This window comes from Maniola hyperantus, chromosome 20, assembly GCF_902806685.2.
Source record: "Maniola hyperantus chromosome 20, iAphHyp1.2, whole genome shotgun sequence".
Lineage (NCBI taxonomy): Eukaryota > Metazoa > Arthropoda > Insecta > Lepidoptera > Nymphalidae > Maniola > Maniola hyperantus.
Genome location: NC_048555.1, coordinates 10,569,539 through 10,589,118, shown reverse-complemented (window position 1 = coordinate 10,589,118; position 19,580 = coordinate 10,569,539). Strand labels below are relative to the sequence as shown.

The window sequence follows — 19,580 nt, the reverse complement described above, 5'->3', positions numbered from 1 at the left end:
TACACTCATACATATTAACGGTAACATTTACTTGACAGCACGGCTTTGCCGAGTGGTAACTAACCACGGTCGTAGTTCCCCACCAGACCAAAAATTTGTAAAAACCAAAATCCACGCGGATTAAATCGTAAGCGTCACGACGCTCAGGGAGATCTTCAAAAAGACTTGGATAAAAAGGTGCGTTTCACAAAAATCTTCTTGTTTTAGTACGTCCGACTGTCCCACGACACTCGGCCAGACCTAATAGTGCAGCTGCTGACGCGGGAGTGGGCCCTCGACCGACCCAAGCTGCTCATCACCATACAAGGCGGTAAAGCCAACTTCGACCTGCAACCCAAGCTGAAGAAGGTGCTGAGGAAGGGACTGCTGAAGGCTGCCAAGACCACTGGAGCGTGGATATTTACTGGAGGGACCAACACTGGTGAGAAAAATGTTTTCAAAGCTTTTTTTAGGTTGTTTTGTTCGTATGTGGAATGCTCTTCCAGCGTCCGTGTTTTCTGTCACGTGTCATCATCATCATCAGCATATGGATGTCCACTGTTGGACATAGGCCTTCCCTAAAGAGCGCTACTACACCTGGTCCTCAGCCTTCCTCATCCAGCCACTTCCTGCCAGGCTCTGTCACGTATAGGTATCCAACCTAAATACCTTCAAAACAAGAGTGAATATTCTGAGGCATGTTCTACCTCATCATTACTTTTTAAGGTTCCGTACGCGAAGAATGCCAACGGGATCCGACCGTCTGTTTGCCTACGGGATGTATCTCGAGAACCGTAATAGGTAGAGACTTGATGTTTTCACAGAATGTGAAAATTTGGAAAACAGTGTTATTTCTTGTGTGAACCTACGGAACCTTTCGTGTGCGAGTCCGAATCGCACTTGGCTGCGAGCCGAGCCGACTTAATTTGTAATTGATGTGGAAACACAATCCTACTTTATGCGTGACTTCATCCGCGTGGACTATAGAAATTTCAACCCTCTATTTTACCCCCTTAGGGGTTGAATTTTCAAAAAACCTTTCTTAGCAGATTGCTACGTCACAATAGCCAATGCATGCCAAATTTCAGCCCGATCCGTCCAGTAGCTTGAGCTGTGCGTTGATAGATCAGTTAGATTTGACATGCACTTTACCAGTTATTGATACACTTTTTTGTTCCAAAAACAGGTGTAACGCGACAAGTAGGTGACGCGTTGCAGTTGGAGCGATCGCAGCGCGCCGGTCGCGTCGTCAGCATCGGCATAGCGCCTTGGGGGATCGTGGAGGGGGCCAACGAACTCATCGGCCGGGGGAGAGACGTGCCTTACCATGCGATGGCATCACCAAGGTATTTCTTATGTTCTGATATATAGGGTGTAACCAGAGCGCTAGCAAAAACGAAGACAGGTGATAGAACTGATGATTACAGATAATATGATACCACAAAAAAAACGCGAAAAAAATATCCAATATTTTCTAAAAGTTCACGATATATTGCAAATAAAAACATCTAACTGACGCTGACTGAGGTCAACGAACGTTGCGTAAGTAGGCCACTTGGAGTCAATACTGCGTCGTAGGTGGGGCATTGACCCCAGTTTTGCACGCTATACATTGCTGGTTTGAAAAATGCTAAATCATTAAAACTACAAAATGAGGCAAATGGTTATTGGTACTGGATTGTGTTTGTATAGTATAACAATAACGCTAAGTTTTTGCTAGCGTTCTGATTTCTGAACTATGTGCCCTGCCCATTGCCATTTCAGCTTCGCAACCCGTTGAGCTATATCGGTTACTTTAGTTCTACGGATCTATCCTACTAGTTTCTGATTTGATCACGTAGAAAAACTCCGAGCTAACTTAAAAAACTGAAAAATAACTGAATAATAAAAAAGGCTGTTGTTTTTGAATGGTTTATTTATAGCACATCTTGTTTGAAAGAATCCGGAGTCGCGATGACAGTCAGTTCATTTGGGCTTGGAACAGCAAATCATTGATCAGTTTCTCAGCTAATATCCTTTTGTTTGGTGGCAGATCTTTTGCCGCTACATTTATATCTGCAATGCCCAAATTATTATAAATACGAAAGTGCGTTTATTTGTTGGTTTGTCCTTCAATCACGACGCAACGGAACAACGGATCGGCAGGATTTTTTGCATGGATGTTTATCCCGGAAAATCAAAGAGTTCCCACGGGATTAAAAAAACTAAATCCATGACGAAGTCGCGGGCATCGGCTAGTGTCTGAATTTAAAAAAAGACTTAGACTTTTAGAAAAGAATATGAGCCAAGTTTATCATGCTGACTAATATTCCCCTTTCCACTCCAATTAAGCGTAAGCTTGTGATAGGAGGAGGTACGACAATAGTGCAACGGGTGGGGTTTGAAGCGGCGACCTTTCGGTTTTCAGTCCGCTCCTTTAACCGTTGAGCTATTGAGGCTCAAAAAGTAGTTTATTTATCTTGTTTATCTATCGTCTTGTTTGAAAGGGTCCGGGGTCGCGATGACAGTGGAGGACTGCAGGCAGTTCATCTGTGCTTGGAACAGTACATCGTTGATCAGTTTCTCAGCCAATATCCTCATGCTCGGCGGCAGACCTCTTAATTTCGCCGCTACGTTTATACCTGGAACAAGGCCGTTAAAATTGAAGAACTAAAACTAGCTGTGGTCTTATTAGCGGGAGGTCGCCGTGGAGGTCCCGAGTTCGATTCCCAGCAGGGGCAATTTGGGAATTTAGGACCTCTTAATTATTTCTGGTCTGGGGGGGGGAGGCTTCTTTCGTGGCTAGTTACCACCACCAGCATAGCCGTGCTGCCAAGCGATTTAGCGTTCCGGTACGATGGCGTGTAGATACCGATAAGGGGTATGGTAAAACTGCCATACCCCTACTAAGTTAGCCAGTTTCCATCTTAGACTGCATCATCACTTACTATTAGGTGAGGTCGCAATCAAGGTCTAGCTTGTAATAGAATGTTAAAAAATAACTATTATAAATCGATCAAGTGCGAGTCGGGCTAGTACACGAAGGGTTCCATAGTAGGTACATTTTAATTATGAGGGCGGCCATTTTGATTTTTTTATTACCTAGAATTGCTGTTATAGCGATAATAAAATATACATTCTGTGAAAATTTCAACTTTCTACCTATTACGGTTAACGAGATTGTTCAGACAGACAACGAAGTTTTACTAAAAGGGTTCCTTTTGGGGTACGGAACCCTAAAAACTTGAGTTTTGAAGACTTTAACTTACCAATCGCATCGTACTCGTCGTCCACTTCAGTGCAGTGTCTTTTAGACTTGTCTTCCTCGAAGTTGGAATATGGTTTCTGTATGGGGGACCCGCTTACTTCCACCATGGTTTGCCCCATGGCGTAGTGCTGGTAGTTCTGCGTCTCGTCGTACGAGTCCTCTTGGTCTGGTTCCATATTTGGTTCATCAGCATCGTCTTCCGGTTCCTGGAATAGATGACGATGCTTGAGATGCTGTTCTCATAAAGACAAGTATCCTGCGCAACATGGCCTGTCGAGATGGCAATCGGGGTGGAGACGCCACGCACAGCCCCCGCGCTAACCTGTTGCGGGATATCGCGGGTGACGTGCGGGTGTGCGGAGCGTCCTGCCGCCTCATACCCCGATTGCCATCTCGACCTGTCGCGTACTGTACGTAACGTAAGCTAGTCTATAAAATTAAAAAAAAACCCTGTAGGTATGAAGTAATAAATATAAGTTAATTTATTAATTTATTTTAATTTTATTACGACTTAATGAACAGTGAACATTTTACACCATGCTTTTAGACCAAAGCACTAGATAAAAACCGAGACTGGTGTTTGCAATTTGCAGCCCAAATAGACCGTAGTCTGTGCTAGGGCTGACAAAGATCTTTGACCTCACACGATTTATATTTTTTTTAGGTAGGTACCTTCTTCTTCTTCTTCTTATTATATAATGCTGAGTGACTTTGAATTTGATAGGCTATCAGCGCTTTATAATTCGCTACTTGTCCTAATTGTGTAATTTGTTGCAGATCGAAGTTGGCGGTACTAAACAACCGTCACGCCTACTTCCTGCTGGTGGACAACGGATCAGTGGGGCGGTACGGCGCGGAGATCGTGCTCAGGCGGAAGCTGGAGAAGTACATCGCTGCCCAGAAGTTACATCCTTGTAAGTACATCCCATACATACTCGTATGGATCCGAGATATGGTCGCTAACTATGGGCCTCATAAGAAAGCTCACAGTCACTCAGCGGGCGATGGAGAGAGCTATGCTTGGAGTTTCTCTACGTGATCAAATCAGAAATGAGGAGATCCGTAGGAGAACTAGAGTAACCGACATAGCTCAACGGGTTGCGAAGCTGAAGTGGCAATGGGCAGGGCACATAGTTCGTACAACCGATAGACGTTGGGGTCCCAAGGTGCTGGAATGGCGACCTCGCACCGGAAGACGCAGCGTTGGAAGACCCCCCCACTACGACGAGTCGCAGGGAGCCGCTGGATTCAGGAGGCGCAAGACTGTGGCGTGTGGTAGTCCCTACAAGAGACCTATGTCCAGCAGTGGACGTCTATTGGTTGATGATGAAGTACATCCCTACCCATCCCTACCCATATTATAAATGCGAAAGTGTGTTTGTTTGTTGGTTTATTGGTTTGTCCTTCAATCTCGTCGCAACGGAGCATCAGATCGACCTGATTTTTTGCATGGGTATTAAAGACCGGAGAATGACATAGGCTACTTTTTATAACGGACTAGCTCATGCTCGCGACTTCGTCCGCGTGGATTCCACAAATTTCAAACCCCTATTTCACCCCCTTAGGGGTTGAATTTTCAAAAATCCTTTCTTAGCAGATCCCTGCGTCATAATAGCTATCTGCATGCCAAATTTCAGCCCGATTCATCCAGTAGTTTGAGCTGTGCGTTGATAGATCAGTCAGACAGTCACCTTTTTACTTTTACATGTTTAAATTGAAAATTGATTGCGGCCGTTAGTTGACAATATTATAATGGAATATATCTATTTGCAATATGCATTGAATGCGACCGCTCCAGCCTCAAATGAGCGAGCAATTGAGGCTGACGATCGATTTGTTTCCGCCTGACGGATTGCCTGTGAATTGCGTAATTGACATGCGGTTTACTGAGCACGACTCTCCTCTCAAAATGAGACTGGTTTAGGCAACAGTCCACCACGCTGGCCAATTGAGGATTGGCAGACTTCACGCAGTGAGAACACTATAGAGAAGTCTCACACACGCAGGTTTTCTCACGATGTTTTCCTTCACCGTTAATAAGGCGTGCGTGCCCGTGACCGAGCCCCCGACAGACCGTGCTCCAACCTCCAGTAAGGGACAATTAAGGCTGACGATCGATTTGTTTCCGCCTGACGGATTGCCTGTGAATTACGTAATTGACATGCGGTTTTAGTTATAAATGTGGTGAAGTTAGCAGTATAAAGAATATTCACCATCATTAGGTATCGCCTTAACCTATCACTAACCCACTACACAGCACAGTTCTGCTCTCAGAATGGCAAGGGTTTTTAGGCTATAATCCACTCACGCTAAGTGGGAATTGGCAGACTTCACACACCTTCGAAAACACTATGTAAGACTTGCGTGAAGATTTTCTCACGATGTTTTCATCACCGTGCAAGGTGATCTTTCATTTCTTTTATGGTTCCATTTTTCAATCGTTCGATAACTTGCCAAGCTTGCCAAGCAATAAATTTGGCAGATATCTCATACTAAAACTGTCAAAACTCAAAAGCTAAACTTATTCCTCAGTTAGTTTATTTGACGATAGAAAATATGTAACTCTGAAAAGTTACAGATATTTTCGAATCAATAATTTATTTGCAATAAAAGATATCAAAAATTAATATTATATTGCAGAAGCGTAGCATAGCAGATTAAAGTAGTATCTAGATACCTATTATAATAGCCGGGATAAATAAATTGGTTCCATTCATTCGATTGAATTGAAAGCGATTGCTTATCAATCCATATTTTAAACGATAAGATTACTTATGATAGATTGCCGCGTAGCTCGGCGGAAGCTGGAAAATTAATAGATTGAAAAAGCTTATTTTTAGGGTTCCGTAGGTTCCCCCAGAGAATAAAAGGAACCCTTACTTATTTTGTTGACTGTCTATCTGTCGTATCTGTCAGGACCCGTCAGAATCAAAACCACAAGTAAGAAGAAAGAAAGAAGAAAGAAAATGCATTTATTTGTTGTTGGTGTTACAGATAAAAACAAAGTACAACTGTAACATTTTCATCTGTGACACCACCCCAAATGGGTGTACAGCTCAGCATAATGTCTTGCATCATATGCGTTAACACACATAAGATGCAGGAATGCTGATTTTCAGCTGAGACCCGGTAGAAGTAAAGGGAAGGGTGCGGGGCGTTCCCTACCCGATTGCTATCTCGACCTGTCGAGTACTATAAGCAACTCCGAGAAGTAATGGTGCGTGCTCGGAATAGAATGAATGACTAGGAGAGGAATGAATAGGAGACCGTTAACCAATAGGTTATCAACGCTTCAAAATTGCTTTAATATCACACTTAAAATGTAGTACGTAATTCTATTCACGTTTCGTTATTTTTAGGGTTCCGTACTTACCTCAAAATGAAAAAAGGAACCCTTAAAGGATCACTAAACTTTGTTGTCTGACTGTCTGTTATGTCTGTCAAGACCCGTGAAGGGAATCAAAACTGGTCAGGTACTCAACGTCTAGCACAAAGGGAAAAATCTGAAAACCGAGAATTTGTGATAAATCACAAAAAATATGTGTTAAGTATTTATTTTTACGGAACCCTTCGTGTGCGAGTCCGACTCGCAGTTGACGGGTTTTTATAATCTACAAATGGCAACACTCAATTCGAATCTCCACTCACCGGCTCAGGCGACTGTTGTTTATCGTTATCATCACCAATCCCCTCACTGCCGTCCTCTCCTACCACGAACGACAACAACTCGTAGTACCACAAGTGTGGAGAATATACCTCGCTCAGGTGGCTAGCCTGCATGCGACTGTCCTGCACCTTCTTGTGTTCCCGTCTCATGCACGCCCGTAAACTTTCTATCTTTCGCAAAACATGGACTCTGGTAGCCGTCGGTTCGTACTCCTGCACTAATTCCGTCAATTTCGTTATAGCTTCGTGCCGTTTCTTCCTCTGTTTGTACATTAAACATTTTCTATCCCATAAACATGATAATTCTTTGTATAAAAGGATGAATTTTTTTAATAATTTACGCGGGAATACTACGTGGTTAGCGTCGGCCATCTTGTCTTGCGAGCGGCGCGGCGCGCAGGTCACTGAACGTGTTGGATCGGTCGTTCGGCTCGGTTGCCCCTCACTCCGCGCCTCTCTGCCCGCGACCCCTCGCCTCGTCGCTTATCTCTTCCAACAAGTACGGCAAACCCGCTCGATACAATAAAACATGCTCAGACTCCTCGGTTGCACTCGTTCGACACACCTATTACAGGTTATAAGCACATGAGTAGATACCTATTATAGTTTCTACGTCCGGTTATTACACCCCATTGCTCAGCAATCCCATACAAAGTAAACTTTTTTTTTTTCCTTGGAGGAGGATACAAAGTAAACTGAATCGTAATAACAAGCACAAAAGCGTTTCTATCGTATTTTTCAACTTTTTAGGGTTCCGTACTCAAAGGGACCCTATTAGGTTAGGTGCTAAGTAACTCTATCAGCGGGCTGTATCTCATGAACCGTAATAGGTAGAGTTGAAATTTTCACATAGTTATCACTCACACTTGACCGATTTTCCTTCTTGATTTTATAATCTTTGTATCTCAGATTAAAGTTAAAACATCTTAGCTTTGTATCTTTCGATCTTTCGTACCAGAAATTCTGTGCTAAAATGTTTTTATTTTTATGTCATTATCTCTTGAGACATTTATAAGATTTTAAGATGAAATGATGAAAGATAAAACTTTTCTTTTATAATCCCAGGTAGATAACTTTGTTTTCATCTTAAGGCTTGCTTTTAAACTTCAATCAAATGGGAATTGATAGGAGCTTTTAAAGCTTTGAAGAATTTTCTAGAAGGAATTTTATAAAAATAGCGTACAGTACATGTATTGTACGAGTATTTTACGATAAAAAGAAGGGAATGATCGACAACAAGCTCTTTATATACAATTTTATGTTAAGAATTAAAGAAACTTAAGATTATGTACCCTAATAGGTAGATTTAGAATGATTGTGATTTAATTAGGATACCTAATTTCTATCGAATCTATATAATGTTATTCTCATAGAGATTCGAAGATCCTTTAAAAATTAACACCATACCAGACCATCAATACGAGTAATTTATTACCTATTTTGAATAAATCATTTGACTTTGACTTTGACTTTGATTACAGAAAAAAATTATACGTCTTTTTATGTCTTTTTAACACTAATATGTAGGTATGCAATCAAAACAATGATAGGAATAACTTTAAACTACATTGAGAGAATAAACCCCCGGAATCCCAGCTAAAATTGCACAAACTTTTAGTTCTTCGTCGTCGTCAATCGATAGATGTCCACTGCTGGACATAGATCTCTTGTAGGCTGTAGCAACTTCCACCTGTGCTAACTGGATCCAGCAGCTCTGTGCGACTCGCATTATTATTTAATGTTATCTGACCATCTAGCTGTGAGGACGGCCAGCGCGCGCTGCGCTTGCCGGTGCGAGATGTCCAATTCAGCACCTTGGAAGCCCAACTTCTTCAGTTCTTCGAACTATGCGCCTCCCCCATTGCCACTTCCGCTTGACTACAGGTTCAGCATTACTCTGGTTCTTCAATGGATGTCCTCTTTCTGATTTGATCACGTAGAGAAAATCCTAGCGCTCTCCGTCACTCTGAGCTTTCTTATAACTCCCATAGAGCATTCCTTGAGCATTCATGTTTCGGATCCGTATGTCATCACTAACAACGCACATGGTTGGCCACCCTTCAACAGTAGATTCAAAGAACCAGAAAAACGTATCAGGACTACAAAATTTCGAAGAGAAACTATTAATAAATTCGCCAATCTCTAATGGAAGTCTTTTATGGGTCTCGAAATGAATTCTCTCGGAGTGCATAAGTCAAGACACACTTGACTTCATGCCTCCCTGGTGGCCATAAAAGATATTATACGACCTTTCTCCTTTGTGTGTTGGAATAGAGAGAAATACCTATCTCTCTTAGAGCTCTCATCTCATACCAACATAAAAGGCTTAGTTTTTGCCAATTTCTGGATGATATCATGTATAACCGAGCGTCATATATCCGCTAGCGGACCAATTCGTTAATTAATGAAATAGTATATTTAATCTTTACTGCTATAAGTCCCGCAAATTGCTAATGCGCGTGGCCGCCATTTTAGTGACGTCAGCACTAGACTGAATTTTCGAGCTGTTGGTCATTTCGATGTTAATGAGACATGGTTCCAGCGCAATAGCAATTTGCGGGACTTATAGATCGAATCATATCGGCTCTAGTATAACGTCTCTACTACAGCTATGAAATGTTTAGATGCTTTCGATTCGAGCCGAGCTGTTCTCGCCTGAGCTTCTCACTCTGAGAGGAGACCCGTGCTCTGTAGTGAGCCGGCGATGGGTTGATTATGATCATGATGTCTATGTGTGTATTTCTATGAATTAATTAAGTAGGTAAATAGGCAATAGAATTAATGACTCCAAACATCACTATATATACCTAAATAATACAAAATTTAGTTGTGTCCGTTTTCATTGTCAATCGTAAAAATGGGACATAAAAAAAATAGAATATTTTACGATGCCGCCGTAAAAAAAGGTGTGACACCTAATAAAAAGCATCTTTGAAAGTTTTATTTCGCGTCTATAACTCTATACAGACTGAAGTTATTGCCTGTCTTCAATATTATCTTTAAGATGCTGAAATGTCAATTTAGTCGCGGTAAAAATGGAGTGGTTTTTGTGGATTAGCCATGATTTACACTAGGGATAGGCACAGGTAGCTGTGAAGCCAGCTTCTGGGTCTGGTTGTTTGAAGACGGTAATTGCAGAAAATGGTCCAAATATTATTATGTACAAGGTGATGCCTGCGACTTCGTTCGCGTGGAATTAAGTTTTTAAAAATCCCGTGTGAACTCTTTGATTTTCTGGAATAAAAAGTAGCCTATGTCACTCTTCAGGTCTTTATCTATACCCATGCAAAAAATCACGTCAATCCGTTGCGACGTGATTGAAGGACAAACCAACAAACAAACACACTTTCGCTTTCATAATAAGGGTACGGATACAAATTCAAACACACTCACACACACAAGCATATAACACCACACACCCTCACCCTAACACACTCGCCTACACACACACACGAACTATCGTTAATTTTTGTTTTATTAAAATTAGTGCAGTACTTTTCGTAATTCTAAGTGTTATTTTATAATTTGCACAAGTCAAAGATTCATTTAGCCTTAAACAGAGCACGAATTTAGAATAGCTTGTAAATCTCATTTAAAGATTACGACGCTGTAAACGTAATCAAAATACCAATTTCTCTTCGTAATTAACTTCAAAGCTCGGCTCGTTAAAGTAACCTGCTTTAATTAGGTTCATCGCTTGAGCATCACTGAAGATTAGGAATTTCATAATTTAAACGATACCGTAAACAACAGACTTGTATACAAATAAATATGGAGGAAGCACTGGGACAACCAACTCTAGGTTTACCTAACAATATGTCATGTGTGCATCGATATAAATGACATATTATATAGGGTAGGGTAGAATTTTGTAATGCCACCTGAAAGGAAAGTACTCTTAATACTGTAGATAGAAAGAAAACTGCATTCAAAGATTTTCGAAAATTCGCTTGCTACACCCGGGAATCGGCCCGACTTAAATCTGTAAAAATTAAAACCTGTACTTTTATTGCATAGATCGTTAGGATCCATTATAAGGAATCTCTCTAAGAGACTTGATAAATGAAATGAAAGGAAAACCGTCGTAATAAATACAGAATTGTGCTCGTGTGCTATTATAATGTTTTATTTTCTTTGTTACAGACACCCACTCATCAACACCAGTTGTGTGCCTCGTGATAGAAGGCGGAACGAACACTGTGCGTGCAGTGCTGGAGTACGTGACAGACAACCCGCCGGTGCCCGTAGTGGTGTGTGACGGTAGCGGACGAGCCGCGGACCTCATCGCTTTTGTGCACAAGTGAGTTTTAAAGGTTCTGATAAACTTGAGCATTCACTTGCAACAGAACATCGAACATTCGCCGTTTTTGTTTTTCTCGAACTGAACAACGAGCCGAGCCAAGCATAGAGCCAAATATTGCTACGAACATCTTGAGAATTCTAGCGAACGCTCTACGAGGGGGGGGGGGGGGGGGGGGGACGGACGACGACGACGGACACTTGACACTAAGAAAAAATTAGCACTTTAAAACATCATATTTTACAAACGGATCTAGCAATCGAAAAATGATGTTCCCACACCCACAGTATTTTTAAAAGACCTATTCAACGATACCCCACACTATGAGGTAGACCCTAAAAAATCAATTTTATTTCACCACTTAGTCGGCGTGATTAATATTTATACGTGATTTATACCCATGCCAAATTACGGATTTCTAGCACTAATAGTCTCTGAGATTAACCGAGGACGGACGGACGGACTACATCGGTGCACACTACTACACGCATACAATATCATTGTGTATTACTATTTACGGAAATTCGCACAACCATTATATTGTAGATCATACCTAGATCTGTTAAAATGGTCGTTTACCTGTATTTCACGCGTAGTTAGTTCTCGGAAAAGGCGGGTTCATTATTACAGGACCCTTATTCAAAGTTCAATAATACCTTTGCGGGTATATTATTTCGATATAAAGGAAATATTAAACTTTCCTAACTATTTTCCAAGTACATATTAGATAATGCGGTTAACATGCTTTAAAGTTTTGAATATTGCGCATGTATGAATTCCTAGGAACATATAGAATTTTGAATGCGGGTGATATTCGTAGGACGTATGTTTCACGAACATTTTGACCCTGAAAATAACTTCATAAGGTTTTTACTTACTAGCTTTTGCCTACAGCTTTACAGCAGCAAATGTTTTATTTCAGTCAATAAATCGTGATTTTTAGGGTTCCGTACCTCAAAAGGAAAAACGGAACCCTTATAGGATCACTTTGTTGTCTGTGTGTCTTTCTGTCTGTCTGTCTGTCTGTCTGTCGGTCTGTCAAGAAACCTACAGGGTACTTCCCGTTGACCTAGAATCATGAAATTTGGCAGGTCTTATATCGGACATTAGGGGAAATATCTGAAAACCGTAAATTTGTGGTTACATCACAAGAAAAAAATTAAAATGTGTTTATAAACAAATATTGCTATTTTCAACTTTCAAACTAAGATTACTATGCCAAGTGGGGTGTTATATAAAAAGGCTTTACTTTTACATTCTAAAATAGGTTTTTGAATTATCGTGCAAAATATCGAAAAAATACAACTGTAGTACGGAACCCTCGTTGCGCGACCCTGACTCGCACTTTGCCGGTTTTTATTTACAAAATATAGGATTTTTTTGGAATTCCTCGCGTTTTTTTCGGTGTTATCATATCGGTAATCGTCAGTAGTAGGTACCTACCATCAGTCTTCGTTTTTGCTAGCGTTCTGGTTACACCCTGTATGTCCGTGGAATTTCAACTATGTGTATACGGGTGCAGACTGCAGATCTTCACGATGGTTCTAATAATAATATGTTTATTTAATTACCAGGTATGCGTCAGAGAGTGGGGAGCAGACGGTGCTGGAGTCCATGCGGGACTACCTGATCGGCACCATCCAGAAGACCTTCGAAGTAGGTCTGCAGCAGGCCGAGTGCTTATACAGCGAACTGCTGCAGTGCACGAGGAAAAAGAATCTGGTATGTATATTATGCAAAGTCGATTTTTAGGGTTCCATAACTGAAGGTTGCCAACGGGACCCTATTACTAAGCTTTCGCAGTCCCTCCGTCTGTTTGTCAGCGGGATGTATCTTGTGAAAATAAAAAAGTGTTATTTTTTTGTACGACAGTACGGAACCCGTCGTGTGCAAGTCTGACTTATACTTAGCCGTTTTTTATAAGCCGTGATTGTCGTCACGCGCAAGCTTAACTCACAAGAAAAAAATCGGTCAAGTGTGAGTCGGAGTCGCACTGATTGGTAGACTTCACACACCTTTGAGAACATTATGGAGAACGACATAATTATTTTAATGTATAAAACGGGTACATCACGATTAATTTTTCTTTTTATTTGTCGATATTTCAACCCAATTGCACGGGTCGTGGTCCCCACGGCACGGGTGGCACGGGTGGTGGATTAATCGTGGTATGTACCCGTTTTATACATTAAATTATGGAGAACTCTCAGGCATGCAGGTTTCGTCACGATGTTTTCCTTCACCGTTAAAACAAGTGATATTTAATTAATTAAAACGCACATAACTCCGAAAAGTTAGAGGTGCGTGCCCGGGATCGAACCCCCGACCTCCGATCAGAAGGCGGACATCCTAACCACTATCTATCAGGCTATCATAGCTTATATCACGGATACATATTTGTTATACCTACTACTAGCGCCCCGCCCCAGCCAGCTTCGCATGGGTAATTTATTCCAATTTTCGTAGGGATCTTTAATTTTTTGCAATAAAATATAGCCTATGTCACTTAGGAATAATATAGCTTTCTACTGGTGATGGTGCAAGAATTTTTAAAATTGGTTCAGTTGTTTATTTTATTTTATTTTATTTTATTGGTTTGCCAACAGATAGTACACATATTATAAAATAACAATTAGAATTCACAGAGAAAAAATTTAGAGTGTACACCCAATTACTGGCAAACCGGCATGCATTTTAAAAGTTTGCAAGTGCGGGATTACCAGTTAACTTAAGCTAAAAATACCAATATGAAAAAAAAACCACTGCAATTTACAATAGTACTAAATACTAAATACTAAATATTACATAAAACAAGAAAAATAAGAAAAATTACGAAGAAGCATACGAGTTTATAATGCTGCATCAATATACTGATGCAGCATTTTTTTGTGCTGCTGCAAGGAGAGTGAATGAGGAGAGAGAGGTGCTTGTTCCAGAGATTACCCCCTACAAACAAACTTAGAAACTTTAGCTCTTTATAATATTACTTACTATAGATAATAAGCAGATCACGTCTGGAATCTGACCCGCAGTGTATAATATTTTGAGGTCTGAGCAGCCTTAATTCCGTCAGCTGCGAGACATTTCATCAACTGAGACCCCAATTTGTCCTCATAGAAAGAGATTTATATGCAACGAAGAGTCTAATTGAAACAACTGGAACGGAAAATTGAACGATTTATTATGTTTCACTGCGCACAAGTACTATAATACGAAATTATGTTACGATACTTTACTTATATCATCATGATCAACCCATAGCCGGCTCACTACAGAGAACGTGTTTCCTCTCAGAGTGAGAAGGGTTTTGGCCATAGTCTACCACGACAGGTCTTATTATTGTAAACTAGCTTATGCTCGCGACTTCATCCGCGTGGACTACGCAAAGGTTAAATTTTCAAAAATCCCTTCCATCCCTTTCCTTTCATCCCTTACTTAATTTAACCCTCTTGGCAGTAGAATTTTCATATTTTTTTATTCTTAACCGAAAGTCTGTGTACCAATTTTCGTCGATGTAACTTTAAAAATGATAGACTTTCATACAAACTTCCATCCCCCGTTTACGGGGGGGTAAATGGGTGTGATATATAGTGTGATTAGTGTGACACCTATTAGATACCTTAGATGAATTACAGAAGTAAAACAACTAGTCCGTAGTAATTAACGGTCTTATAAACAGAGACTAAGTATCTGTTTTTAAAACTACTAGAGGTTTTATTACTATTTCTGGTCTAGAAACTCCAATATCAAAATTGCATCCGCCAAGTCGACTGTAAATATTGAAATACTTTACTGTTGTGAAGCAGTATTAGAATATTTTTGTTACCATATTTCGCAATATTCGATAAGAATTTGTTTAGCTTATCCGCGAAGCAGGAAATAGGTAAAGCGGGTGATATTTTGCATCGAAAACTTTACGTCATATAACATGAATTATTACGCATCGATTTGTTTGGTGTACCTTCAGATTTTGTTGTTCTTGCCTATCTGTATATATAAATGTCAAAGTTCTGAATGACTGACTGACTTATACATCAAAGCGCCTAAACCACTGATTCTAGAGACATGAAATTTGGAAGGTGTGTTCTTTGTAAAAAGTAGGTAAGAACGGTTTCCACTAAGAAAGGATTTTTTGAAATTCAACCCCTAAGGGGGTTAAATGGGGATTTGGAATGTTATTATGAAGTTATTAACTTAACTTATCTCCAAACAGATCACAGTGTTTAGGATACAGGAGCGAGCGGAAGGCGGCGAGGTCCAAGAACTAGACCAGGTCATACTGACGGCACTGTTTCGCGCCCAGCATCTGTCTCCGAGCGAACAGCTCTCCTTGGCGCTAACGTGGAACAGAGTGGACATAGCTCAGTCCGAGATCTTCGTGTATGGACAGGAATGGCCACCAGGTAACACTTCATTCATCTAGCAGCTCCTAGGATTTGACTGTAATTCTAGATATTTAACCGGGTTCTTCTTCTGCGTCGTAACACTCTTGGCAGAGTTTTTTTTTAATAGAGATAGCGAGCAAACGAGCAGGCGGGTCACCTGATGTTAAGTGATTACCGCCGCCCATGAACATTTGCAGCACCAGAGGAACCGCCGATGCGTTGCCGGCCTTTTAGGAATCTGTTGGTCCGCCCCTTGAATAACCCCATGTTGAGTGGGCCGTGGTCATCACGAAGAGACGTTTTTGGGGGCAGATGTTATACGTATTTTTTTATATTTTCTTTCACGCCACTTCTCCCTGTTGGCCGATATTCTGGTGCATTCGTGCACAGCGGACTTAAGAAACAACGCGGACAAAGTCACGGGCTTCATCTAGATTCTGGTATAAACTATTAATACATACACAAAGGATATTTTATCAAAGTGAAGGAAAGCCAACAATTTTCACAGCTTTGCCTGCGTTGTCTACAGAGAGTGGCAAATTAATTAGGTATGGCGATAACTCTAGACTAGACATGTGTCCGCTATAGCTTAACTTAACTGAAAACCGCTGCCATGCCTTTAGCGTACCATAGCGTTATTGTCGTAGCTAGCAACGGTTAACAGATATCATCTATGACGAACCACCTGACAACGCAACGCTGCCAACTGGCAACTGACAATGCATTGTTTGGTTTTTTGGTAACTAGAAACGCAATAATTATGCCTTCTCTTTCTTTCTTTCACTGAAAGCTGAGAAGGAGCGGTTATTGGCTAATGGCTATTGGCTAATGGCTACCGGCTTAGTAACTTAACTAAGAACATTTCACGAAAATTGATAAACCAAAAACGACCTTATGTCTATTACACTAAGGCGCTAATTTGTTTGGTTAACTGTTCAAGTACTTGTCCATTAAGGTTTGATCTATCAAGCTTATTACAGTTAAGCTTTAGACTAATAAAAATAAGGTCGTTTTTCGTTTATCAATCTTTGTGAAATGTTGTTGGTTAACTTGACTGTGGCAAACTATCCGTGCAAGCGTCCAATATAGTTTGACCTCAATGATCATGATAATTAAACTTTGCTGATATGAACTTAAGGTTGTGATTACTTCACGATTTTCATGAAAGTAAAATTGGTTTTATTTTAGTGAAATATGCGCGCGCAGATCAGGTGGTGTTACGGCGCGTTTGTTTGTTTTGACTTTTGATGAAAGTTTTAATACCTAATTAGATAGTTTGAGCGGTGTTTGTATTCAGTAAATACTAAAGTTTTGTCTTGAGATATTGCTTTGTTTTATTTAGGTAGCTTTTGCCTGTAGTGTGGGTGATATTGACGATTGACTATAATTTGTAAATAACTTAGTAGGTGTATAAAATTGTAAAAAGGTGTTAAGATAAAAAATAAAGTTTTAATAGTTTTAGGTACCTACTTAAGTGATATAATTAGTGTTGTACAAAACTTTGATTAAACGTTTTTGAAAATTGTGCTAGTCCTAAGCCTAGAAAAGCATGAAGGGAAATCGTCAATATTATTCTAATGCACTTACACGACTTGAAACTTTAGCCATACCTACAGACGGATTCGATACGGCAGCTAACTAAGTTACTACTTACTACAAACAAAAACGGTGCGCATATTAAATTAGTTGAAACACAGCTTTGATACCGATACTAGGCAACTGTTATCAATAGCGCTATTGTAACTAAATAGCGGTTTAATAACCGTGGCCAGAAATAGCCAATAACGCCCATCTTTACTCTAGACCCATTAGCATCGAAATAAATGACAAGATATGCCCAAGCGAACAAAATTTTTCACGGTTTAGAAACCAAATAAATCAGCGCCACCTCTTAGATACTAATGAACGACCCGTTTGAAATCCAGACGTCACTGAGGTTGCATTGGTGCATAAGCACCAATGAGTCGGTGCCATTTTGTTTGTTCAATAACCCTGTCCATACGAAGTAATATATAATTCTATGATCCCTACCTAATTATACTTTGTTCCAAAAGAATATTCTTTTCGCTTCTGTAATCCGTCTAATCATGACTGGTCGCCGCGCCGGTCGGGCTTTCGTGTTTAATTAATAAAAGCCATCGCATCCCTTTCGTGCGTATTTGCTGTGCGGTTTCATAAATTATTCCTCCCTTCACAATTGGACTAATACTTTATTCCACTGGAATATGTATAATAATGGAGCGCCGAATATCCGGCTCGGACGGACGGACGTCCATTGTTCGGAATTGCCTGTGGCTATGTAAACCTAATAAATGCCTGTATGTATCAAGCTGAATAAATATTAGGTATAAGTATGTCAATACAAAAATAATACTATGTCTGACTTGATGATGCCCTTGACTTCGTCCGCGTGGATTTAGGAACTTTTTGATTTCCCGGGATAAAAAGTAGCCCATGTGTTAATCTAGGGCATAATCTATTTCCATTCCAAATTTCAGCCAAATCCGTTGAGCAGTTTTTGCGTGAAAGAGTAACACGCACACACACAAACTTTCGCCTTTATAATATTAGTGTATTGGTTAGGATAAAAAGTCCCGTAGGAACTCTTTGTTTTTCCGGGATAAAAAGTAACCTATACTCATCCCTGTAATGCCAGCTACCTTTTGTACGAAATCGATGATGCCCGGAAATTCGTCTATGTGGATTTAGGTTTTTTAAATTCCCGTAGGAACCCTTTGATTTTCCGAGACCAAAAGTAGTCTTTTATTTCCCGGAATGCAAGCTATCTCTGTACCAAACATAAAAATCGGTTAAACAAATAGGCCGATGGAAAGTTGCAGATAGACAGACAGACAGCCAGCCACACTTTTGCATTTATAATTATTACCTACCTAGTTTAGATTTATGAGATTTTCTACTTAAATCGGCTAACAAATTAAAGTTCTCACTCCCTAATTAAAATGAATCCAAAGTTAAAACTGTTTTTAAGATGGCGGTAGACTTTACTTACACAAGATGAAGAAATTGCCTGTAAATCCCTCGGGGAGTTTTTAATTAAAATCGCATTAAAATTGTCTCGGATTTTAATTTAAAAGTTCTGACGTCTTACGGCTAAATGAAACAATGGTATGAAATTCACAGATTTTTACAAAACTAACTGATCAATATTAACTAAAAAGTTACATCTTTCATATCGATTTTGATGGTATAAAATGTAGCCTATGTGATGTCCGGGCCGCATAGGCTCGGCCTTTTGCACATAGGCATTTAGGTGATTTAGGTCACCCGGACCCTAATAACGATTTTTTTTAAAGAATATTAGCCATGTTAAATGACTAATATTCCCCTTTCCTCTCCAAGTAAGCGTGAAGCTTGTGCTAGGAGTAGGTACGACAATAGTGCAACGGGCGGGGTTTGAACCGTCGACCTTTCGGTTTTCAGTCCACTCCTTTACCAGTGGAGCTATTGAGGCTCTTTTTTGAATTGTTTGAATATGTCATTCATCAAAATCAACTCAGTAGTTTAGGCGCTAAAGTGGAACATACATAAATAGATACTTATATATGACATAAGTCGGTACAGTAGATACGCGGCAGAAAATAATGTACATCGACCTTTAGAATGAGATTTCGGCTTTGTAGAGCGTTGCCACTGTCACTCATACCTATGTGACGTTTTGTCGGTCTCAACGACAGAGACAATGCTCTACAAAACAGCTATCTCTTTCTAAAGGCCGATCTACATTATTTTTTGCCGCGTACTTTATTACATAGACTGCTAAAATTATAACTAATATCAAAGCGAATTCCCGTTTTGAAGATGTAGGCATTTCTTGGTTTGCGTCTTTTGCTTAGTCCGAAGTTCACAGACTATTACTTTTTGAGTTTGTTGTGGGATTTTTCTTAGATCAAGGGTATTTGGGACTGTTTCTTTGGTTTCTAAGATAACAGAACAAGTAACGACAAGCTCGGAAGGTCTTGTGCCTCTCCACTATTGGAGGTTG

At 40.2% G+C, this 19,580-nt stretch overlaps 2 protein-coding genes across 16 annotated transcripts in view; one reads left to right on the top strand and one right to left on the bottom strand.

Annotated features, from left to right (window-relative positions):
* The window catches only part of Trpm (transient receptor potential cation channel, subfamily M), a 215,297-nt gene that overhangs the window by 136,355 nt on the left and 59,362 nt on the right, over nt 1-19,580 (top strand). For all 15 annotated transcript variants that reach the window (XM_069505405.1, XM_069505409.1, XM_069505401.1 and 12 more), the window contains 6 exons: nt 208-421; nt 1,166-1,325; nt 4,004-4,140; nt 11,036-11,192; nt 12,767-12,914; nt 15,406-15,595. In XM_069505405.1, the coding sequence (XP_069361506.1) occupies nt 208-421; nt 1,166-1,325; nt 4,004-4,140; nt 11,036-11,192; nt 12,767-12,914; nt 15,406-15,595 (1,006 nt within the window). The remainder of the gene's footprint in view (nt 1-207; nt 422-1,165; nt 1,326-4,003; nt 4,141-11,035; nt 11,193-12,766; nt 12,915-15,405; nt 15,596-19,580) is intronic.
* LOC138403738 (uncharacterized) lies at nt 1,891-7,286 on the bottom strand. The gene is made up of 3 exons (XM_069505475.1): nt 6,875-7,286; nt 3,228-3,432; nt 1,891-2,600 (listed from the first exon to the last, which is right to left on the bottom strand). The coding sequence occupies exons 1-3, from the start codon at nt 7,262-7,264 to the stop codon at nt 2,443-2,445; spliced, it is 753 nt and encodes a 250-aa protein (XP_069361576.1). The 5' UTR covers nt 7,265-7,286; the 3' UTR covers nt 1,891-2,442.

Bases quoted from the DNA above. Each gene is read 5' to 3' on its own strand.
- LOC138403738 (XM_069505475.1), bottom strand. From the start codon at position 7,264: ATGGCCGACGCTAACCACGTAGTATTCCCGCGTAAATTATTAAAAAAA. The intron at 3,433-6,874 runs GTGAGTGGAGAT...CATCTATTCCAG, and splicing joins AACAACAGTCGCCTGAGCCG to GAACCGGAAGACGATGCTGA. The intron at 2,601-3,227 runs GTAAGTTAAAGT...GCCTTGTTCCAG, and splicing joins CGACGAGTACGATGCGATTG to GTATAAACGTAGCGGCGAAA.